The 22676-nt window shown below is 45.6% G+C and overlaps 1 protein-coding gene across 11 annotated transcripts in view; it reads right to left on the bottom strand.

Moving 5' to 3' along the window:
* Positions 1-22676, bottom strand: part of PDE1C (phosphodiesterase 1C) — a 1966671-nt gene that overhangs the window by 241791 nt on the left and 1702204 nt on the right. For all 11 annotated transcript variants that reach the window (XM_069215191.1, XM_069215280.1, XM_069215225.1 and 8 more), the window contains one exon: positions 14916-15044. In XM_069215191.1, the coding sequence (XP_069071292.1) occupies positions 14916-15044 (129 nt within the window). The remainder of the gene's footprint in view (positions 1-14915; positions 15045-22676) is intronic.

Below are 22676 nucleotides of genomic sequence, written 5' to 3' on the forward strand. Positions count from 1 at the left end.
AAGGGGGAGCGTAACACAGTTATTTATTGGCTATTGATATTCTATGTATGTATCTGTGGTACTACGCATTAAGGCCAGAAAGATAAAACATAACGTGAAGGACAATGATTGTGTTGACAGACCTTTATTCTTTCACATTCTTTCACTCATCTCACAGCCTCGAATAAATTATATACTGCACGTACTATTTTATACTGTATGGTTATGGTTATAAGCACTTGTTACAGCTCAGCGACTCACACCTGTAGGTGTATCTCTATGCTCCACTAACACAGGGCCATCAGACTAATTAGAACAGCCACGTCTTCAGGAGCTTTTTAAATTTGGCAAAATCTGTGCATGAGCGAATTTAATAAGGAAGTTTGTTCCAAAAAAAAGGACAAGGTAAGAAAAGTCACAAGCGGTCCAAGGAGAGGACGAAGTAGGCGCACGGCGAGCGTCCCCTTTGATGTATGTGTGACTATAAAGGGACACTCCCCCTCCTGGATGCCAGAGGCTAGCTGCCTCTAAGAAAAGGGCCGCCTCAAGGTAATTCCTTGGGTAATGTAGATCATTCTTTTTTCATTTTCTCACTCTTTGATTTCCCCATAGAGTATTTTCCTCCAACGTGAGACGTAGGGATCCTAGGCCCTGACGAATGCCCCGAGACCTTCATTGGCTCACTTTTGAGGGCAGAAACATGTTGGCTAGTAATTAGTTAGGTGACCCTGTGAGTCCTTGTCCTCACAGAGGTGTCCCAACCCCCCTTTTTAACTACACCAGACAGACACCACCATTAAATTTGTTGCTCTTCACAGGTGTCTGCTTAGGTGTTTTTAGTTTTTCAGTAGATTAGCTGGATCCCGATCTTTTCCAGAAACAAGTTTATTTACGCACTCCCTCCTGTTCCTTTAACAGTGAGGTTGAGTCCGCCCAGGTGGCACTGTCCTACCTGGGTGGGTCTAGGTGGTCAAATGATGAAGCATGACACTATATAGTGTGTGAGACCACCTAGTCCGTAAAAGGAAATTCCCTTCTTCCCACCCCTCGCTGTTCCACTCGGTAATTTCCAACTGACATTCCACTGACTTTACCCTTCCAAATAGGAATACATACAACCTAGGACTACGCTAATATCCGCGACGTCCGCTTTTAGAGAACCCCGTACTTTCGTGTGTACTTTGAAGGTAAGAAAAGGACCTGCCTGCCACCGAATCCTGAAGTGCGGATATGGGTAACATTCAGCAAGGCCTTCCCCTTGGATCTTGGATATCTAATAGGACAATATTAGCCCAGCTTCCTCTGCAGATAAATAGGTCCTTTACCCATCAGTGCCTTGTGGATGAGACAAAATAGCTTGATGACAGGTCGTTTCCCAACCATCAGCCAATGCAAGACACCTAACATGGGAGCTGAAGAAGAGCCTGAAGGAAGGTTGCTTGCCAGTCGTGCAGGAGGGTTCTGTACCACAAAGCACTGTAAAGCTTTACCATAGATGCCTATCACATAAAACCTACGAACCAGTAAAGAATGAGAGACAGTGTCAAAGGCTGCTGACAAATCCAGCAGCATCAGCATACATGGAATGCCAGTCTGATAGTGTCAAAAACCACCACAAGTGTGATCTTCATGCCATGAAAAACTCTGAATCCAGATTGTGACTGATCGAGAATCTTGTGCTCTTCTAAGTGGTAAGCTTTTTGTTAATCAAACTTTCCAGAACGTTTCTCAAAAGTGGAGGAAGTGAGATGGGGTGATAATTGGACAGGTTCTTAGGGTAAACATTAGGTTTTCAGGCACATCTTTTCAGGCCAGCGGAATTTTGGCAGTGTCCAAGGATAGGGTAAAAAGAGACATAATGGAAGGTGCAATCGTGTTTGATAAACTGTTGTGACAGAGTAACCGATCCATCAATATCTAAATCAGGCCCTAACTCTAAAGTGGGACCAGCCACTCTCTGTTGGAGACCTAGCATTTCCATATCAGATAAAAGTTGAGCTACCTCTGATTTGGAAGTGTCTTTGCCATGGAAATTAAACCCACCCCGAGTAGGTGAAATTTGTTAGTTGCCTATACATGTGGAGCAATGCATTCTGCTAACAGGTGGCTAAACTCATTCTTTGCTCCAGGCAGGCGATAGATAAGAGCCTCTTTCCTGTGGTCTTCTTCAGAGAGCTCAATTTTAAAAATACACAGTTCCACCCAGTCAATCAAAAGGGTGTCAATCGATGATACATTAAATGTGTCCTGGCGTGGATTCTCTGTCCAGTGTTATGTCTGGGTAGTTGTCAGGAAGCGCTAATGGGAAACAAAGGAGAGCTGCAAAACTCAGCCAGTTTTCAATGAAAAAGCATAAATCTGGTGACAGAGGGGTTTTAAGATCCCTGAGTTCTGTGACATGTTTAGACATGGATCTTGTATTATAGTAAAGGCTGTTAGGCCTCTGGGGGTGGCTTGAGGATGGGAGACTGGTGGCACTTGTAAGGGTTGAAAGATGTTCGCCAACTGGCAGACAGGCAATCACATGAATGGAGCCCATCCCCTCTCTAACGCTGGGCATGGAAGACATATAGGTACAAGAAAACCTAGAGTTTCACAAGAAACTGGACTTTCCAAACAAGACAGAAGGAGGCAGGTACAACATGTGGCCTGGCTACCAAAGCTAACAGACCTGCCTTTGATTTGGTTAGTGCCATGGAGGAGTAGCACAATTTCTCAGTAGGACTAACCTCGCTAGTGAGAGAGATAGGGCTCCTGGCAACGTTCAAGTATGGACTGATGCAGACAGGCTTGGTTTTAGCACACCTTTTGCATGCCAGTGGCACATTTGTGCTTGCATCAAGCTTAAATTGGCATCCCCCAACTATGGTCAGAGCAACTAAACTGCTAACCACTCAAAACACAACATGAACAGTACACAATGTAAAAGTGCATAAAACACAATACTGTCTGCTTGCTTGTGTTAGCTGTACTGTATGAACTATTTTAATAAAAAGATTTGAAACAAAGTGTGCCACATAAAATAAAGTGGGCTGTTAGAAATGGGGTCTTTGGTTGGCAGTCAGGTTACCCCTGTCCAAGCAAGGACCCTCACTCTAGTCAGGATAAGTCACACACAACCCAAATTATCCTGTGCCCACCCTCTGGTAGCTTGGCACTGAGCAGTCAGGCTTAACTTAGAAGGCAATGTGTAAAGTATTTCTGCAATAAATCATACAATACCACAATATAACACCACAAAAATACACCACACAGTGTTTAGAAAAATATATAATATTTATCTGGATAAATGCAGGTCAAAACGATTAAAGATGAAATAAGCAAATGTAGAGATATCACTGAAAGTGATATCAAGTGTTCTTAGAGTTGAAATATTACTATAAAAGCAATAAAAAGTGTCTTAAGTTCTCCTAGAAACAACAAGTGTCTCTTGCAGGGCAAAGTACCTAGTTTGCATTGAAAAATCCTCGCAAGGGACCGCAGAGGAGGAGGTGCATGGAAAACGGTGAGTGTGCGTCGGTTTGGCCCCTTCACACACGGACTTGTGTCGTTATTTTCCGCGCGGTAAAGACGTTGCATCGATTTTTGGCTTGCGGACTTGGAACCTCTTTGGGTTGCGGGGTTTTCAGACACCCCAGGGTCGATGCGTGGAATCCTGGGCTTGCGAAGCGAAGTCACAGGGCCTGCATCGATTCCAGTAGGCGATGCGTGGAATTTTCTTCCGCACGGCAGGTGCTGCGTCGATTCCTCTCAGGAAGTCGGGCGGCGTTGTTCTGAGTCGGCTTGCCTCGATCCAGTAGGGCTGTGCAATGAAGTTCCGGTCGCGTCGCTGGCGCTACATCGATCTTCTGTCGTGAAGTTGGGGCTGCGTTGTTCTGGTCTCGGCGTGCAGTGAATTTTTCACAGTGAGCAGGCTGTGGGTCGTTCTTGGCAGGCGGTGTGTCGAATTTTCGCCGCACAGGGATTTCATCTGCAGGAGAGAAGTCTTTTTGGTCCTGAGACTTCAGGGGACAGGAGGCAAGCTCTATCCAAGCCCTTGGAGAGCACTTCTGCAGCACAGCAAGAGAGCAGCAAGACAGGAGGGCAACAGCAAGGCAGCAGTCCTCTTCAGAAAGCAGTCAGGTGAGTCCTTTGGCAAGCTAGGCAGTTCTTGTCAGGGTGCAGGTTCTGGTTCAGGTATCTTCTCCAGGAAGTGTCTGAGTTGGTTAGGCAGAGGCCCTGCTTTTATACCTAAATGTGCCTTTGAAGTGGGGGAGACTTCAAAGAGTGGCTTAGAAGTGCACCAGGTCCCCTTTCAGTTCAATCGTGTCTGCCCGGGTCCCAGTAGAGGGTGTGGCAGTCCTTTGTGTGAGAGCAGGCCCTCCGCCCTCCCAGCCCAGGAAGACCCATTCAAAATGTGTGACTGCACAAGAAGCTGTCAACTAAACCCAGCCAGACGTGGATTGTAAGGCACAGAAAGATTTAAGTGCAGAGAACTGCTCATTTTCTAAAAGTGGCATTTCTAAAATAGTAATACTAAATCCAACTTCACCAGTCAGCAGGATTTTGTATTACCATTCTGGCCATACAAAAGATGACCTTCCTACTTGTTGGACATTTGCTTATGCAGGGTCATCCCCAGTCTTTTTGTCTCCAGCCTCCTATTTTTTTCTGACCTGTTGCTGTTGGCTTTTCAACTCTGAGCACTTTACCACTGCTAACCAGTGCTAAAGTGCATATGCTCTCCGTGTAAATTGTATGTAATTGGTTTATCCATGATTGGCATATTTGATTTACTAGTAAGTCCCTAGTAAGGTGCACTAGAAGTGCCAGGGCCTGTAAATCAAATGCTACTAGTGGGCCTGCAGCACTGGTTGTGCCACCCACATAAGTAGCTCTGTAATCATGTCCCAGACCTGCCACTGCAGTGTCTGTGTGTGTATTTTTACACTGTAAATTCGACTTGGCAAGTGTACCCACTTGCCAGGCCTAAACCTTCCCTTTTCTTACATGTAAGGCACCCCTAAGGTAGGCCCTAGGTAGCCCCAAAGGCAGGGTGCAGTGTATGGATAAGGTAGGACATATAGTAATGTGGTTTATATGTCCTGACAGTGAAATAGTGCCAACTTCGTTTTTCACTGTTGCAAGGCCTGTCTCTTTCATAGGATAATATGGCGGCTACCTTTAAATATGATTAAAGTGTAGATTCCCCTAGAGAGTAGATGGACATGTGGAGTTTGGGGTTCCTGAACTCACAATTAAAAAATACATCTTTTAGTAAAGTTGATTTTAAGATTGTGCGTTTGAAAATGCCACTTTTAGAAAGTGAGCATTTTCTTGCTTAAACCATTCTGTGACTCTGCCTTGTTTGTGGATTCCCTGTCTGGGTCAGTTTGACAGTTGGGTTGTTTTTCACCTCACACCAGACAGTGACACAAAGGGGGCTGGGGTGTAACCTGCATTTCCTGATTAGCCATCTCTGCTGGGAGGGAGGGGTGGAGCGGTCACTCTCATCTGAAAGGACTGTGCCTGCCTCTGACAATGCCGGCTCCAACCCCCTGGTGTGTGTCTGAGGCCTTGCCTGGGCAAGGCAGGATTTCACAAGTAGGTGTGAGTCCCCTTTGAAGAAAGGTGACTTCAAAGACTAAAATGGGTATAAGAAGGGCACCCAAATCTACAGACTTTAGAAACACTTCTGGAACCAAGAGGAACCTCTGCCTGGAGAAGAGCTGATAGCTGAGGAAGAAGTGCTGCCCTGCCTGTGACTGTGCTTTGTGGAGCTTTCCTGCAGTGCTGCTTCTGCCAGAGTAAGAGGGCAAAGACTGGACTTTGTGTGCCTTCCATCTTGTGAAGAAATCTCCAAGGGCTTGAGTTAGAGCTTGCCTCCTGTTGTTTGAAGTCTCAGGGACAGCAAAGACTTCTCTCTGCCAGCACCTGGAGTCTCTGGAGAGACTCCTACCCCGACAAGTGGCGCCCTATCTAGTCCCTGGGCCCTTGAAAGGAAAGCTGGTAGAAATCCAAAGAAATCGACTTCGGACAACTCCGGACCGACGCCGCTGCTGAATCCGGTAACGCCGCCTGCACCTGACACCGTGACCTTCACTGGAACGCGACACTCTTCGCAGGCCCGATGCCGCAGCAGCCCCGCTGAAGTCCGCGACTCCGTGGAAGTCGCCGCACCACGTCGTGACCGACGCCGCTCGCAGTGCACGGATTCAACGTTTCGCACAGACGCCGCGATCTCCGACTTCGCGCATCGGCTTGTTTCCATTCTTCACCAAAGGTACTGTACTTGGGGGTCTACACGACTCCGTGTCCGGCGCCGCTGGTGTCAGATTGTTCGGAACGACTCCGTCACGACGCCGTGTTAACATCTCATCGAAGCATTTTTGCTTCTAAGCGCTATTTTTTAGTTTAATCTTTAAAAATTCATAACTTGACTTGTGTATGTTGGATTTTTGTCGTTTTGGTCTTGTTTTGTTTAGATAAATATTTCCTATTTTTCTAAACTGGTGTTGTGTCATTTTGTAGTGTTTTCATTAAGTTACTGTGTGTGTTGGTACAAATACTTTACAACTAGCACTCTGAAGTTAAGCCTACTGCTCTGCCAAGCTACCAAGGGGGAAAGCAGGGGTTAGCTGAGGGTGATTCTCTTTTACCCTGACTAGAGTGAGGGTACTTGCTTGAACATGGGGTAACCTGACTGTCAACCAAAGACCCCATTTCTAACATTGGTGATCAGCGGTTGGGATTTGGACTTGTATTTGTACTTGACATACAGTGATTAAGTGTAAACTATTGTTTTGAGTTCAGACCACTACGTGACCACATACTACTTGTCTTGTGATTCTGCTTTTTGTTCTCTGATGTCCTCCTGGAAGTATTGCTAATATTTTTGGACTTTGGGTTTTGGTTGTGAAGCCTTTGCAGAATGGAAGTCAATTTCTAGGCACCTATTTATGTATAAAAAGTGGCAGCTTAAAGCATTCTGCATGGAAAGGGGACTGGCTGTGAACAAGAAATCCAGAAGGGAGGATCTTGAGTCAGCCCTGTTTCAGTATGAATTAAAACGTTGTCAGGCAACACCACCAAATGAGTCTGAGGAGGATAACTACTCTGAGGAGGAGGACTACTCTGAGGAGGAGAGCAATGGCCCTGAGGAGGGAACAAAAAGAGATGATTGGCTCCTAGCTCGAATCTGGAGTCTGGAAGAGCTAGATGCAGAGCTTGAGAGGGCTGAGGAGAAGAGAGACTTAGTCCTGGAAAAAGAAAGGATTACAGCTCAAGAGCTGAGCTGTGAAGAGCTGAAGCTGGAGGCCATGAGGGCTGAGTCCAGTTCAGATGGTGGCAGCAAAAATCTTGTATCCAGTACTGCTGAAGGAGTGCACATGCCCAGAGATGTGGTGCCCTACTTGAAGGAGGGAGTTAACACACGCCAGGAGGTTCAGGGGTATGAGGTAGCTCCAGTGATGCACAGGGTCCCTGAGGTGGATTGGGGAACAGGCATGGGAAGTCATATTCCTACTGGTGGGAGGGACACTCTACTGACTCTAGGTGAGAGTGACAGGGAGAGGAGTTCCCGCAAGGTCGAAGTCCTGGTTATGGAGTGTGAAGACATCCCAGAAGAGTGTGGGTTGAGTGTCAGGGACAGTCAGGTACTGTCTCACCAGTCTCAGGAGGGTGATGTAGGGTGCTTTTCCAAAGCAGAGTCACTGGATGGTTGGGTGAAGGGTACTTTGGTTAATTCATGTAAGGGGCTGAGTGATGTAATTGCTGGAGAGCATATGTCTAGTCCTTATTTTCCAGAGCTACGCCAACACCAGGTGGAGTGTGAGTTCTCTGACCCCAGGGAACTTACAATGGAGGCAGACCTCTTGGTGAGTACCAGAGAGTCTGAAGAGGCATTTGGCGGGGGCTCCTGAGAGGAGTGGTCTAGGTATTTCCCAACCAGGTGAGGTAGGGAAGGATTGTAGTATCCCAGGTAGGTCCCAGTGTAGTGGGATGGGTGAGGGACCCCATGTCCAGTCTCTGAGGAGAGGGAATGGGGATGGGCTGAGGTCCAAGGTGCCCGAGATCCGGTCCCAGGTCCTGGAGGGTTCCATGAGGGAACACCAGGAGGGGAGCTTAGCCTGTACCATAGGGCCATTTGTTGAGGGAGATCCCACAGTGTCAGGAGAACTTGGGGGGGGCGGCTGTAGCCAGCGTCCCACCAGTTCTGGTGTCTGGCAGTACCACTCCTAGTGAGGGGGTGCAGAAGTCAAGACAGAGGGTTGAGAGGGGGTTGCGGACCCCAGTGGAGAACCTGGAGGGTCAGGGGTCAGCTCTGAGAGCAGAGCCCCCCAGGAATGACCTTGGTGAGACCATTTCTGGGTTGGGGGGAATCCAGACTCTGTCAGATGGGCAGAGGTCAGGAGACCTGCGCCAGCCAGACTCTTGTGTGGCCCTTGGGGACAGTGGGTCCCTTGAGGGGGGTAAGTGTGCCCCCCTGGAAGTCCTGGTGTGCCAGGCAGTGGTTCAACCGCAGGGTGGTGACCCTCGGTTGGATGACCAGGTTCAGAGGGTAAACTCTGACCTGGTGGGGGGTAGGTATGCCCCCCAGGAATTCCTGGGTTGCCAGGCAGTGGTCCAGTCTGTGGGTACAGACCCTGGACTGGAGGATCAGGTGCAGGGGATAAACCCTGACCTGAAGGGGGGGCGGTTTGCCCAATCACCCCCCCCTGGTGTGATTTCAAGGGGTACTCTCCCTGAGGGGTGGGTGCAGAACCCTGAGAGTAGGGGAAGGGGAGAGAAAGTCTCACCCCTGACCCCAGAGCAATCTAAGGGTACAGACCCTGGATTGGAAGGCCAGGTTCAGGGTGTCCCCCCTGACCTGGAGGAAGGGGCTACTGCTAACAGTGCCCCTACCATGTTATCTTCTGGGGGGGTCACACCTAGTTGGGTGGTTCAGGACCCCAGAAGAGAGGGCAGGGGGAGGGAAGCCTCACCCCTTGCCCTGGTCCAACCTGAAGGTACAGACCCCAGGTTGGAGGATCAGTTGCAGGTTAACATCCCTGTACTGGTGGAAGAATTGTGCAGGACTGCTTCTACAAGCACCCTGACAATTTTTTACTCTGGGGGTGCTGCTCCTGGAGGGAGGGTACAGAGCCCCAGAGGGGAGGACCAGGGTCAGGTTATCTTCTCTGACCTGGTGGAAGGGAGAGTGGTCAAAGGGTGTCAGGCACCTGGGGCTACTGCCCCCCACTCTCCGCAGTCACAGTGCTTGGAGAGGCCGGAGGTCGGGCTCTCATCCCTGACAGTTGTCTGGGGCAACTGTGGCTTGCTGTCCTGGTGGACAGAGTTGCCCCTGTGGGGGGGACGAGAGTCACACCCCGGGGGTTGAGTGGGCAACACCACTATGTTGGCCCTGGTGGTACTATCTGCCCATTGCAATACATCTGTGAGGAAAGTAAAGTTAGGTGCTGCACAGATGGTGTCTGTAGATGTGGAGAAGGGTTCCCCATGGGTTAGCTTAGTGGGCCCTGAGAGTATGGACAGAGGGATCCAACTGGAGTCAGGAAGGCGTAGAACTGGGACATGCCCCTGCTGTTGTGGGCCTGGGTCCTTGTTCTATCGCCCCAATCAGGGAAGTACATCAAGGTATTGATTGTTCTCCCCTGGCTTTAGGCTGGTAGGGGGTTGTGTTGGACTTTTGCTTATGCAGGGTCATCCCCAGTCTTTTTGCCTCCTGCCTCCTATTTTTTTCTGACCTGTTGCTGTTGGCTTTTCAACTCTGAGCACTTTACCACTGCTAACCAGTGCTAAAGTGCATATGCTCTCCGTGTAAATTGTATGTAATTGGTTTATCCATGATTGGCATATTTGATTTACTAGTAAGTCCCTAGTAAGGTGCACTAGAAGTGCCAGGGCCTGTAAAACAAATGCTACTAGTGGGCCTGCAGCACTGGTTGTGCGACCCACATAAGTAGCTCTGTAATCATGTCCCAGACCTGCCACTGCAGAGTCTGTGTGTGTATTTTTACACTGTAAATTCGACTTGGCAAGTGTACCCACTTGCCAGGCCTAAACCTTCCCTTTTCTTACATGTAAGGCACCCCTAAGGTAGGCCCTAGGTAGCCCCAAGGGCAGGGTGAAGTGTATGGATAAGGTAGGACATATAGTAATGAGGTTTATATGTCCTGACAGTGAAATACTGCCAACTTCATTTTTCACTGTTGCAAGGCCTGTCTCTCTCATAGGATAATATGGCGGCTACCTTTAAATATGATTAAAGTGTAGATTCCCCTAGAGAGTAGATGGACATGTGGAGTTTGGGGTCCCTGAACTCACAATTAAAAAATACATCTTTTAGTAAAGTTGATTTTAAGATTGTGCGTTTGAAAATGCCACTTTTAGAAAGTGAGCATTTTCTTGCTTAAACCATTCTGTGACTCTGCCTTGTTTGTGGATTCCCTGTCTGGGACAGTTTGACAGTTGGGTTGTTTTTCACCTCACACCAGACAGTGACACAAAGGGGGCTGGGGTGTAACCTGCATTTCCTGATTAGCCATCTCTGCTAGGAGGGAGGGGTGGAGCGGTCACTCTCATCTGAAAGGACTGTGCCTGCCTCTGACAATGCCGGCACCAACCCCCTGGTGTGTGTCTGAGGCCTTGCCTGGGCAAGGCAGGATTTCACAAGTAGGTGTGAGTCCCCTTTGAAGAAAGGTGACTTCAAAGACTAAAATGGTTTTAAGAAGGGCACTCAAATCTACAGACTTTAGAAACACTTCTGGAACCAAGAGGAACCTCTGCCTGGAGAAGAGCTGATAGCTGAGGAAGAAGTGCTGCCCTGCCTGTGACTGTGCTTTGTGGAGCTTTCCTGCAGTGCTGCTTCTGCCAGAGTAAGAGGGCAAAGACTGGACTTTGTGTGCCTTCCATCTTGTGAAGAAATCTCCAAGGGCTTGAGTTAGAGCTTGCCTCCTGTTGTTTGAAGTCTCAGGGACAGCAAAGACTTCCCTCTGCCAGCACCTGGAGTCTCTGAAGAGACTCCTACCCTGACAAGTGGCGCCCTATTCAGTCCCTGGGCCCTTGAAAGGAAAGCTGGTAGAAATCCAAAGAAATCGACTTCGGAAGTCTCCGGACCGACACCGCTGCTGAATCCGGTAACGCCGCCTGCACCTGACGCCATGACCTTCACTGGAACGCGACACTCTTCGCAGGCCCGATGCCGCAGCAGCCCCGCTGAAGTCCGCGACTCCGTGGAAGTCGCGGCACCACAACGTGACCGACGCTGCTCGAAGTGCACAGATTCAACGTTTCGCACAGACGCCGCGATCTCCGACTTCGCGCATCGGCTTGTTTCCATTCTTCACCAAAGGTACTGTACTTGGGGGTCTACACGACTCCGTGTCCGGCGCCGCTGGTGTTGGCTTGTTGGGAACGACTCCGTCACGACGCCGTGTTAACATCTCATCGAAGCATTTTTGCTTCTAAGCGCTATTTTTTAGTTTAATCTTTAAAAATTCATAACTTGACTTGTGTATGTTGGATTTGTGTCGTTTTGGTCTTGTTTTGTTTAGATAAATATTTCCTATTTTTCTAAACTGGTGTTGTGTCATTTTGTAGTGTTTTTATTAAGTTACTGTGTGTGTTGGTACAAATACTTTACACCTAGCACTCTGAAGTTAAGCCTACTGCTCTGCCAAGCTACCCAGGGGGTAAGCAGGGGTTAGCTGAGGGTGATTCTCTTTTACCCTGACTAGAGTGAGGGTCCTTGCTTGAACAGGGGGTAACCTGACTGTCAATCAAAGACCCCATTTCTAACACTACTCCTTTCAGATCAGCAGCTACCACTCAAACAATGTATGAGGGCACCCCCAATGTTAGCCTATGAAGGGAGTAGGCCTCACAGTAGTGTAAAACACATTTAGGAGTTTTACACTACCAGGACATGTAAACTACGCAGGTACATATCCTGTCTTTTACCTACACAGCACCCTGCCCTAGGGGTCACCTAGGGCACACCTTAGGGGTGACTTATATGTAGAAAAAGGGGTGTTTTAGGCTTGGGAAGTACTTTTAAATGCCAAGTCGAATTGGCATTGAAACTGCACACACAGGCTTTGCAATGGCAGGCCTGAGACAAGGTTAAGGGGCTGCTTAAGTGGGTGGCACAATCAGTGCTGCAGGCCCACTAGTAGCATTTAATCTACAGGCCCTAGGCACATGTAGTGCTCTCTGCTAGGGGCTTATAAGTAAATTAAATAGCCCAATTGGGTTTGATCCAATGTTACCATGTTTAGAGAGCATATGCACTTTAGCACTGGTTAGCGGTGGTAAAGTGCACAGAGTCTAAAAACCAGCAAAAACAGTGTCGAAAAAGTGGAGGGAGGCAGGCAAAAAGTTAGGGCAGACCACCTAGGGCTGTCAGGTCTAACATGGACCATCAGGAGTAACTGTGGCACTGCAGGTACTTGACTTGCCATCAACCCCTGAACTTTTGTGGTCTTACACATACCGTTGACTCCATTTTAGGATGAACATTATAATTTGAGTTACATAATAGTGTTCAGTCAAATGAATGGGGAGTCATCACTGGAAATGTAAATTCTTTATGCACCAAAGTATACCGGGACAGTAAGTGATATTCCTAACTTTTTTATGCCTTAACTACTTATAGAACAGTAAAATATCAATGAAGAGACAAACCAACAATGTTAATTGTAGCTGAGCTGAACACGTTGTTAGTATACCATACCTTTTACATTTTAATTGATCACACTTCAAGCTGTGTATCTTGGTGGATGGTGCATGCGTGCTTTTGGGGTTCATTACTAGAGGGTGCTATGTGCCTTCTATCCTTAAAGAATCACATCAAAGTATTGTCATTATTAATACTCTACACATTTCAACAGTGATATCAATGCTCCTTTCCCTGCGCGACCAATCTTCAGATGTCTCTAAAAGTCTCTATTTGTTCCAATATGTTGACCGAGAGGAGCTCAGAATCAGCCTTGTAAACCTGCAGCTGAAAAGAGTGCACTACAAATTCTAAACACTTCCGGTCTACTGCTCGATGTTCTTTCATTTACGATTGATGGGTGCTCTCAAAGAGAGAAAATGGGCGATAGTGAGCATCTAACAAAGTGTAAAATCCAGAAGAATTTATCAAGATTAATACAACTTTGAAAACTGCAAGTAGAGCACAGGGAAAGCTAATTGGATCGGTTCTGTTGTTTTCTAATTTATTCTGCTTAACTGTTGGAAAACATCGAGACACTTTTGGGGGACCAACAGAAGCCCACACACACAAGAACATTGTTTTGGTCACTTTAAGCATGGCTTGCACCAGTTTAATTATTTGTGGCCTGCGCTATCTTAATAGAATGATTGATGTTTCTCATTCATTTTTGATGATTTCATTATCCTACTCAAAATACATCCTAGGGTGATCTATTTAGTATGATAATAATTGAACTGACAGTACAGTTTTATAAATCGTTCTGCTACCAGAATTAACATTTTTGTGTCAGGAGTTAGAAATTTGGAAAATACATGCCGCGGGTGATTCTGTGATATCAAGGGTCAGTAAGCTGGTGACACATTGATGTCCTACAGGTTGTTTTGTTATGTTTGGGGGGTGGGGAAAGAGTTGCTCTGATACTGAATAGAAATTAGAGGGATTGTCTATTTTTATAGTGCTTATGGGCTTTTCTTTTTTAATGCAACTGATATGTAATTAAATATTTAATTAAACGTTTTAAAGTAATATTTGTATTAGACCAGTGGTTCCCAACCTGTGGTCCGGGGACCCCTGGGGGTCCGCGAATCCTCCTCAGGGGGTCCGCGACTGCTTAGAAAATAAAATAATATTTAGCAGTTTAGGTCCCCAGCCTTCAGTAATGACTTAGTGGGGGGTCCCCAGATTCCAATAATGATTCAATGGGGGTCCCCGGGTTCCAGTAATGATATAATGGGGATCCACAGAAGTCAAAAGGTTGGGAACCACTGTATTAGACCAGGGTTGTTATTCACTGTTTTAAAACAACATTACACAGTTTGGGCCACAATAACAAACCATATTTAACTGTGATATTACAGGCCCTTGATGGCAAGTGAGGCAGCCCTTGGCGCAAAGACAGATGATGTCCGCATTATGAAAGGAGTTTTGTGAAGGTGGTAATGTCTGACAATGATATTAATTCATTTTTGTTGTGGTGGTGATATAGTCTGTTTATGTGCTGTTGCATTTGGCGCTGCCTCATTCCATTGTATTATTATAGTTTTGTACTTTGGTTGGTGTTTTGCTTTCTGCTTTGACTGTTTTAATGCCATACAACTGTTATGTTGCTGTGCGTTGTTATCTTGCCTTGTGTTATGCTACTGTGTTGTGTAATCTGGTCTGTTCCTACTTTAGCCGGGTCAGCAAAAGCGACTACATTACCCTGTATACCCAGTAGACTTAATATACTCAGTAGATTTTGAGTGCTAGGTCAGTCATCCTGCTAGGAAAAAAACAGTGACCCATTCACACGGTACAGGTCTGAGGTAATAAAAGGTGTCAAAAACTAGTAAAAATTTCAGTAGCACCGGATACTGAGGAATGAAGGAGAGTGATTGTTTTGTGTCTGTTTCGCACCTTTTATTATCCCTTGAACAATGCTTTGTACTGGCAACAACCAACCACCAGAGGCTGGTAGCAAATATCTGTGCCAAAAAAACTGGAGCCAGTACAATTTGCACTCATTTCCCAATGGGAACACATGGTCTCAAGGGAAAAAAAATTCTTCGCATTCATTTTAGCACCTGAATGAACTTTGATAGACTCTGAACGATTACGAATGGGGAGAGAAGGCCATTGAGACTAGGCATTGGTCACTTAGTTTGACGTTAGTAGGTGGATACTCTTTCATTCAGAATTTGCAGTTGTCTCAAGATGTTTCCCCAAAAGCATACCATCAGCCTCCCATCGTTTGTCTCACCTCCAGTCATCCTTAGAGAGATTGTATAAAATATTCATTTCCTCGTCATCCTGCAGAAGTCGATATGCTGCACTCACATGATGATTTTCAAGCACAGATCGGTCATTGTAGAGAATAGCTGAATCTGACCTGAAAAAGAAAAGAAGCAAAACTTCAAAAGCAGATGGCAAGAGATCTTTTTTCAGCTGCTCATATTTCGTCATTACGGTTATCTAATTTGCTCCATCTGATTATAAAACGCAACAAAGGGCCAGATGTAGCAAAGGTTTTTACCCATTCTATGTCTATGGGAAAAAGTGTTCGTACATATTGCCCTAAGTGTGCAAAGTTACCTAGCTTGAAGGATAATCAAAATAACTCTCTGCGCCTGAGTTTAAACACTCAAGTTCGCAGCTATAAAAGTTCTTCTCAATGGAACAATGAACACCAGAAAGAGAGGAGCAAATCAGTAGCTATGCTGAACTCAGATTCAAGACATCATGGGATCAGGAAAACACGATCAGATCACACCAGATCTAATACAACTCAAATGTCTCTCTCTCAAAGCAAGGATTCAGTTGAAGATACACTTCTTGAAACACAAAGCTCTTCATCAAAACACTCCCATCTATCTTGCAAAAAACTTGGACTATCTGGTAAGAGTCAGTCCCTAAGAAGTTCTAACTCTCTACTGTTGAAACCACAGAAATTCAAAAAAGAGAACTTATCGCTCCTTCTCTGATCTTGACCCTAGAATATGGAACGCACTTCCTCCTAAAACCAGATCTAACCCTTCAACCACCTCCTTCAAAAAAGACGTAAAACTGTTGCTGCTGAATAAACACATTCAACAATAAATTATTTTGAGCATACATCTACGGACTCCCAATGTACTATGCAATTTTGCTACATTATATTTACTATGTTTCTTGTTGCTCCTTTTCTCATTTGCATACCTAACCTGTTTGTCACAGGTGCAGTACTTACTGTTTGCATCTATGCTTCTTTAACATGTCTGCTTTTTGTTACAGTGCTCTGAAACCCGTATGGGCATGTTCATGCTATATAAAACTCTTCAAATAAGTAAATAAAAATAAGTACCCCAAATCATTTACTCTTGAATACTTTGAAGTGGAAGTCAGTGGTGTAGCTACCACTAGTGCAGCAGGTAGAGTGGGCTGGGGCACAGAGCCCTGTGGGGCCCATTGATCCATGATAATTGCTGTATTTTCTACCCCAACAACAGTCAAAGTGGTAATTTTATTGGCCTCCATCATGGCCCATTGTATCTGTGCTGTGCTACTGGTGGAAGTATACATCCCCACTTCGTTTAATGCTAAACAATTTCTATGCATCAAGCCAAAATGTCTTTTCTTTCTAACCATCAGTGGTATTATCCCTCAAAGACAATGGGTAATGTGATTTACCACCAGTCTCAATTTCCAGTAGTTTACTGCATCTGAAAGGTTATTTCCAGCTTATCATTTCCCATGCAACTGTGCAAATGAGTCCACAAGATACTGTGGATGTGTTATCTTAATCATACGGGGCTGCCATTATCGTTGACCAGGAGCCTGCTGGTGATTTTTCTTGCATGTGGTGTATTTGACATTGCAATATGTCCACAGGCTGAGAATGATGGGCAATTTCTTCCTCTATGCCAACCAAATGGCATCTGATCCCTGACAATTCTTCTTTCCTCCTACCTATGGTATATTCAGCTAAAACCTACTACTCCTCTATAATCCATTCTTTAGCACACCTGTCACACATCTTTGATAAAATAGCTATAAATACTACACAATCACACTGTTGTGATGCATGTTTTGACATTCTGCTATGCATGCCAACTTCATTAGCTCACAACCCTACCAATGCCAAGAATTGTGACAAAGATGGCACAGCCATTGGTAATTGTGCACCACATCTAAAAACAGGTTATAGCAAAAATAAAGCATGGCACCATATTTATTATACCATTCAGAAAACTCAACAAAATCAGGCTTGACACATAATGCATGACAAGGATATATTTGATTCTAGGAGAGAAGCATGTACCTCTCTGGGCCCCCCTGAGCAACTACTTAAACCTGAGGAGCCAAACTGACATTTCAGACCAACTTTGAGTGCAACACGTTCTACCAAAACTGTCTGGCCTAAGACCTTAAAAACATTCTTCCAGTTCTTGATTGTCTACGGAAGGAAAAACACCACTCGTATATGTTCCATGTCCACAAAAGACCTCCACATCTGAAAGGTGATCCACAATAGAATTGCTCAAATAATAGAACATTGTACTGTTATCTTGCTACTCAACTACTTTGAATGGAATGTCAAAAGATTGACACTGCCTTATCACATTTGGCCTCATCAGAGCCCACTATGTGGAGCTGCATTGTAGTGGGGAAAAGCACTCCAGGGTGTAGAGTGGGAAGCTCAATGGCAGCTTGGTTCAGTGAAGGAGCCGGAGAAGAAAAGGAATAAGTATGTGTCACACTATCAAACCAAACTGCAAATAAAGAAGGAAAACATTTTCTGTCTTGGGGAATGACAGAGGTAAGGACTGGGTGAAAGGCCATGTTTAGGCAACAGATAAAGCCTTTAACAATAACCTGTGGCTCCGACCTCCAATCACATCAGAATGTCAATATATCTGATGCAAGCATGATCATCATGACCAACAACGTCACTAGCTACCATTGTGTATGACTGCTGTAGGTGAGGCCTGGTGCCCACTGTGCTTGGTGAAGAGAAGATTAGTTGGGGGGCGGGCTAGCATAGATTATGAAACTGCGGGTTGGCCTACTGATTGCATCCGCATACACAGGGCTCAGGTTTTCATTTGACTCATTCAGCCTAGGATATCGACTCCAAACATCATTAATGGTTTTAAAAACGTGATCCTTCCTCTTAAAGATGGCTGCATCCTCTGTTGCACCCTTGAAATATAATTCTGATAACTCTTTTTACTTTTATTCACATTGTGCCTAATCTATTTTTTTTCAAGTTCCTGGTGCACAGGTATAGTTGGCCCTTCTCCATTTTTCTTGCCTCAGGGATCATTTCTCGTACGATGCCCCATACTTGGCAGATCTTCCTGTCAGTCCCTTAATCCCAGTAACTAAATTACTGTTAAATGTGTCAAAGAAAGGGCTGTAAGTTAGAGAACGACTAGAAATTTCTAAGGGCAAATAAATGGTTAATTGACTTTTTCCGGGTATATGATTAAAAAAGAAATCAGAGTATCTACACTCAGATCTTTCTAAATTAAGCTGGGATAAGGAGACTTAAATAGAACAATAATGTGTATATCGAGGGGCCAGGCTGATTTTGGGGATGATGATGGTAAAATTACCTTCCAGGAGGACCTTCCAGTGGTAAAAGGGGAGTGTGATGATAAAGCATTACACACTTTGCAGAAGAGGGGTTTTCCCTGTGATTACATCTTTACCCCATTTAAAGAATGTAGCAGAGTCAGTTCGGTCAAAATTGTTATGCTGTAGCCGCACTGAACAATATAAAAGGAAAAACCCACTGATTTCAAAATGTTTTGGGTCTCATAATAGAGACATGACTTAATTTACTGCACAAAGAAACTAAGGGACAGACATATTCAATATAATAAACATAAATATAATACTCATGGCAGTGTACAGCAGCAAGGAACCTGTGCCACTTATTCTCAAGAAAGCCTCATTCCTAACTATATAAGATAGATCTGTACCTTACTGCACACTAGACATAGGACATTTTCAACTGGTACCAAGTGTTAATAACAACTGACTCCTGGTGAATTACACAGCCTGCAAGTAACGTGTGAGCCAAAATGCTTAAGATATAATCAGTGTGGTGCACTATCATAAGGAGACATATACTAATCTGTACTTACTTTTCAGTTTCTAGATTACCACAATCTTTTTATCTTTCATGAAACATTAGACGGGGCTATGAGGCAGTAGTTGATTTTTCCTTTTGTTCCCTCCAAGAGTTAAATACACACTTCATCATAACATTATCATACAGCAGTAGAGCCCCACTAATGCTTCTAATTTCTGCACCCTGATCCCTTTACATTTTTCCTTACTTTCTGGTCTACTTGTTCTTAGTCTTGCTGGAGGAATTGATGTGATATTCTATCTCATTCTTACTTGGGGTCTCATTTGCATCTGTAATCGTCACTTGTTGTCTCACATTCGCATGCAATTCACAATTTTGCACATTCCTAAACAAGTAGACTTTCCCCACATCTCCAGAAACACCCCTTCAAAGTTCATATTGAACCACTAATTTTAGCAACCCCTCATTCTCCCTCTAAAGTGCTGCTAAAGTGCTTACTAACCTTGCCTCAACATGTCTATTATTCCTCCTCCTTTTGTACCTTGAATTTTTCAATTATCAAATCCTTCTCTAAATCTTGGTGTGATTGTGACAATCTTCCATATCTTTCATGTTTCTTTCTGGTGCTGTTCATTCTTCATGGTTGTACTACTGAATATCGACACCCAGAACATCATGGTACCAGAATATCGAGGATGGAATATTGAGGAACAAAATATCGTAAGGTAAGTGCATCTAAGGATGTATAGATTTACTATTCCTAACTTCACATCTGCATACCTCGATGATGTATAAATCACCAAGGTACATCTATGTATAGAAAATCTAGACTTATACATCTGTATTTTTTTATATGTTTTTCTCAATGTCGTGTCCCATCAATACTCTGGTGTTGATATTCAAGGCATAAATGTCCCATATATAACACAAGTAAAATATTATGGCACAGCATTACCTGTTATTGGCCAAAGTAGCCAGTCCCTGCAAATCCCAAATCAATATCCGCACAACATTTGATTAGCCTTAGGACAAGCCTTTAGAAGCCTGGAAGGTCCACAAATATGTGAATAAGTAATATGATTACTTGTAGAGCCCAAGGTCTCTATCATAAAATGCTGGTTTGTGGTAGGGAACAGAGTAGGACGGTAAAAAAAAGTGGATCAGGAAGAAGTAAAACAGCAAGTGTCCATAGTGGTTGAAGAAGTAAAACAGCAAGCATCAAAGACACGGTGTTCCTTGCACAAACATAGGTTAGCCTTGGATCAAGCCTTTAGAAGCCTAGAAGGTCCACAAATATGTGAATAAGTAAAATGATTTCTTGTAGAGCCCCAATGTCCTGCCATAAAATACTGGTTGTGGTAGGGAACAAACTAGAACAGTGAAAAAATTGGTCAGACAGAAGTAGTGATTGAAGAAGTGAAACAGCAAGTGTCCAAGATAGAGGCCCTCATTATGACATTGGCGGTAAATCCCGCTTACTACCACGCTGTTGGCCCCCAACTTACCACTGCACTGGCGAATATCCATTCACCATATTATGACACAAACACACCAATCCGACCGAATACAGCCACATACACAAATCCACCAGCCCAAAGGTCAGTGATAAAGTGGCAGTCCCAAAATCCATACCGTTACGCCAACAAAACAATGGCCATCAAATTATGACCCACGAATCACCACGGTGGACATTAAACAGCAGTAAACCATTGGCGGTACACACCGCCGCACTCACAATGGACACCCACATACAAAACAATATTACATTGGCCAATACCAAATGCACATATCTGACACCAATACACACACTACACCCACACACCCACAGCACTATAAAACACACACCCACATTACCCACACACCCTTACATACAACAATTGCCACCAGGAGACTGAGCAGAAGAGCACAGACAACTAGACAAACACACCACTCACACCCATACACCCCTCACGCAATCCAAATCACATACACCACCACATTACCCAACACATCCTCACCAACACACATCACACAACACCCAAGGCACCACAAAGGCACCCCCGTTTCCCTGAGGAGGAGCTAAGGGTCATGGTGGAGGAAATAGTCAGGGTAGAGCTACAGCTCTTTGGAGCACAGGTACAGCAGATATCTATAGCAAGGAAGATGGAGCAATGGCCGAGAATCGTGGACCGGGGCAACGCCGTGGGAGAGCAACCAAGAACAAGGGATGACATCAAGAAGAGGTGGAAAGACCTACAGGGGAAGGTACGTTCCATAACAGCAAGACACCAGCTTGCCATACAGAGGACTGGTGGTGGACCCCCACCTCCTACCCCACAGCTCACAGCATGAGAGAAGCAGGAACTGGCAATACTGCATCCTGAGGGACTCGCTGGAGTTGGCTGAGGACTGGACACTGGTAAGTCAACATTTAACATTTTACAATTATCACCCCCCCATACCTGCATGCCATCACACACCCACACCCTCACTCCCATCACTCCACCACATCCCATACACTCCACCAACACATCTCACCAATCCCAAAGCCAGGCCCTGCATGCTGTACCAATGCATGGACACCCCTCCCAGCCAGCATTCACAGCAAACTAACAATCCCACAATACACCAATATACACAAGCAAAAGCTGGCAAGGTAACAACAACCATACAAGGGAAGCTTTGTAAGTACAAATGTCATACAACTGAAGCATAATACATCATTTACATCCCCACTGATACCCCAGCCAAAGTCAGTGGATCAGAGGTGCCACCACTATCCAGTCCCCCAACAGAAGACGCCCCCGGTGATGACAGTAACTCTGGACTTCTGGATCTGGACGACCTACCTGGCCCATCAGAAACCACTGGACAGCCGGTCACCCTATGCCGCTCAAAGACCACCACAGAGCTTCCTCCATCAGGAACCAACACCACAGCACACACCCAGCGTACTCACGCCTCTGTTCCCAGGACACATCAAGCAGCAGTGTGCCCACCTGTACAGGGACCACAGGCCACACCTCGCCCACAAGACAATCAGGGACCTGAGGTCAGTGGCAGTGGGCACACCATTCAGAGGACAGAGGCACAGGCCACTGGGAGGGCTGCTGTGTGCCAGGGGCAGGACAGACCCAGGGAACCGACTCCTCAGGAGGCACTCTCCAAGATCCTGGGAGCCTACCAACATTCCCAGGACACGATGGACCAGATCCTAGACGACGTGCAGGAGAACAGGCGGCTGCAGGAGGGATAGTATCAGGGGATCAGGGAGGACTTGTAGGCCATCAAAACCACCCTGATCTCCACAGCAGGGGTGCTGACAGACATGGCCAACATCATAAGAGAGGCAACAGCACACCAGCAGGCTACTACTACCCAGTCATCTAAACAGCCCTCCACTTCCGCTAGTGGCCTGGAGGCCCCACCACAGGACCCACAGGACACCAATATCCCTCCCCCTGCAGAAGGTGAACCACCCCGCTAATATTCCTTGAGAACCAGACAGAAGCCAGAGACACTTGTCAAGACCACAGCCAGGAAATGAGACTCTCCTGACTGTCCCCCTTGTGTCCCACTCAGTCACCTTGTCCACCTTGAACTGCAGTTGCTCCTCTTCCTATGTCCCCATGGACACTGCACCTGTGCTACAAACAGATTGGAAGAATATCCAGGACTTTCCTCCATCATCACCCCAGTCCATTGCACTTTCTCCTCTATTTTTTAGCACAACAATAAACACCCTTGGATAAAACTCGACTACTAGTATTTCATGTATTGCAAATGTGTACTGATTGAAACAGCTCCAACCATTTCTAATGAACTGCACATAGTATGAACATGGAAATAATGACCTGTACTGGCTGTTGTGATCACATCAGGACATTGTTGTCGTATCACCAACATCTGTAAAATGAATATCGATTGGTAACGCCAGAATTCCAATGCCAAACAGAATACACCAAT

The sequence above is a fragment of the Pleurodeles waltl genome, chromosome 2_1 (assembly GCF_031143425.1).
Source record: "Pleurodeles waltl isolate 20211129_DDA chromosome 2_1, aPleWal1.hap1.20221129, whole genome shotgun sequence".
NCBI classification, from domain to species: Eukaryota; Metazoa; Chordata; class Amphibia; order Caudata; family Salamandridae; genus Pleurodeles; species Pleurodeles waltl.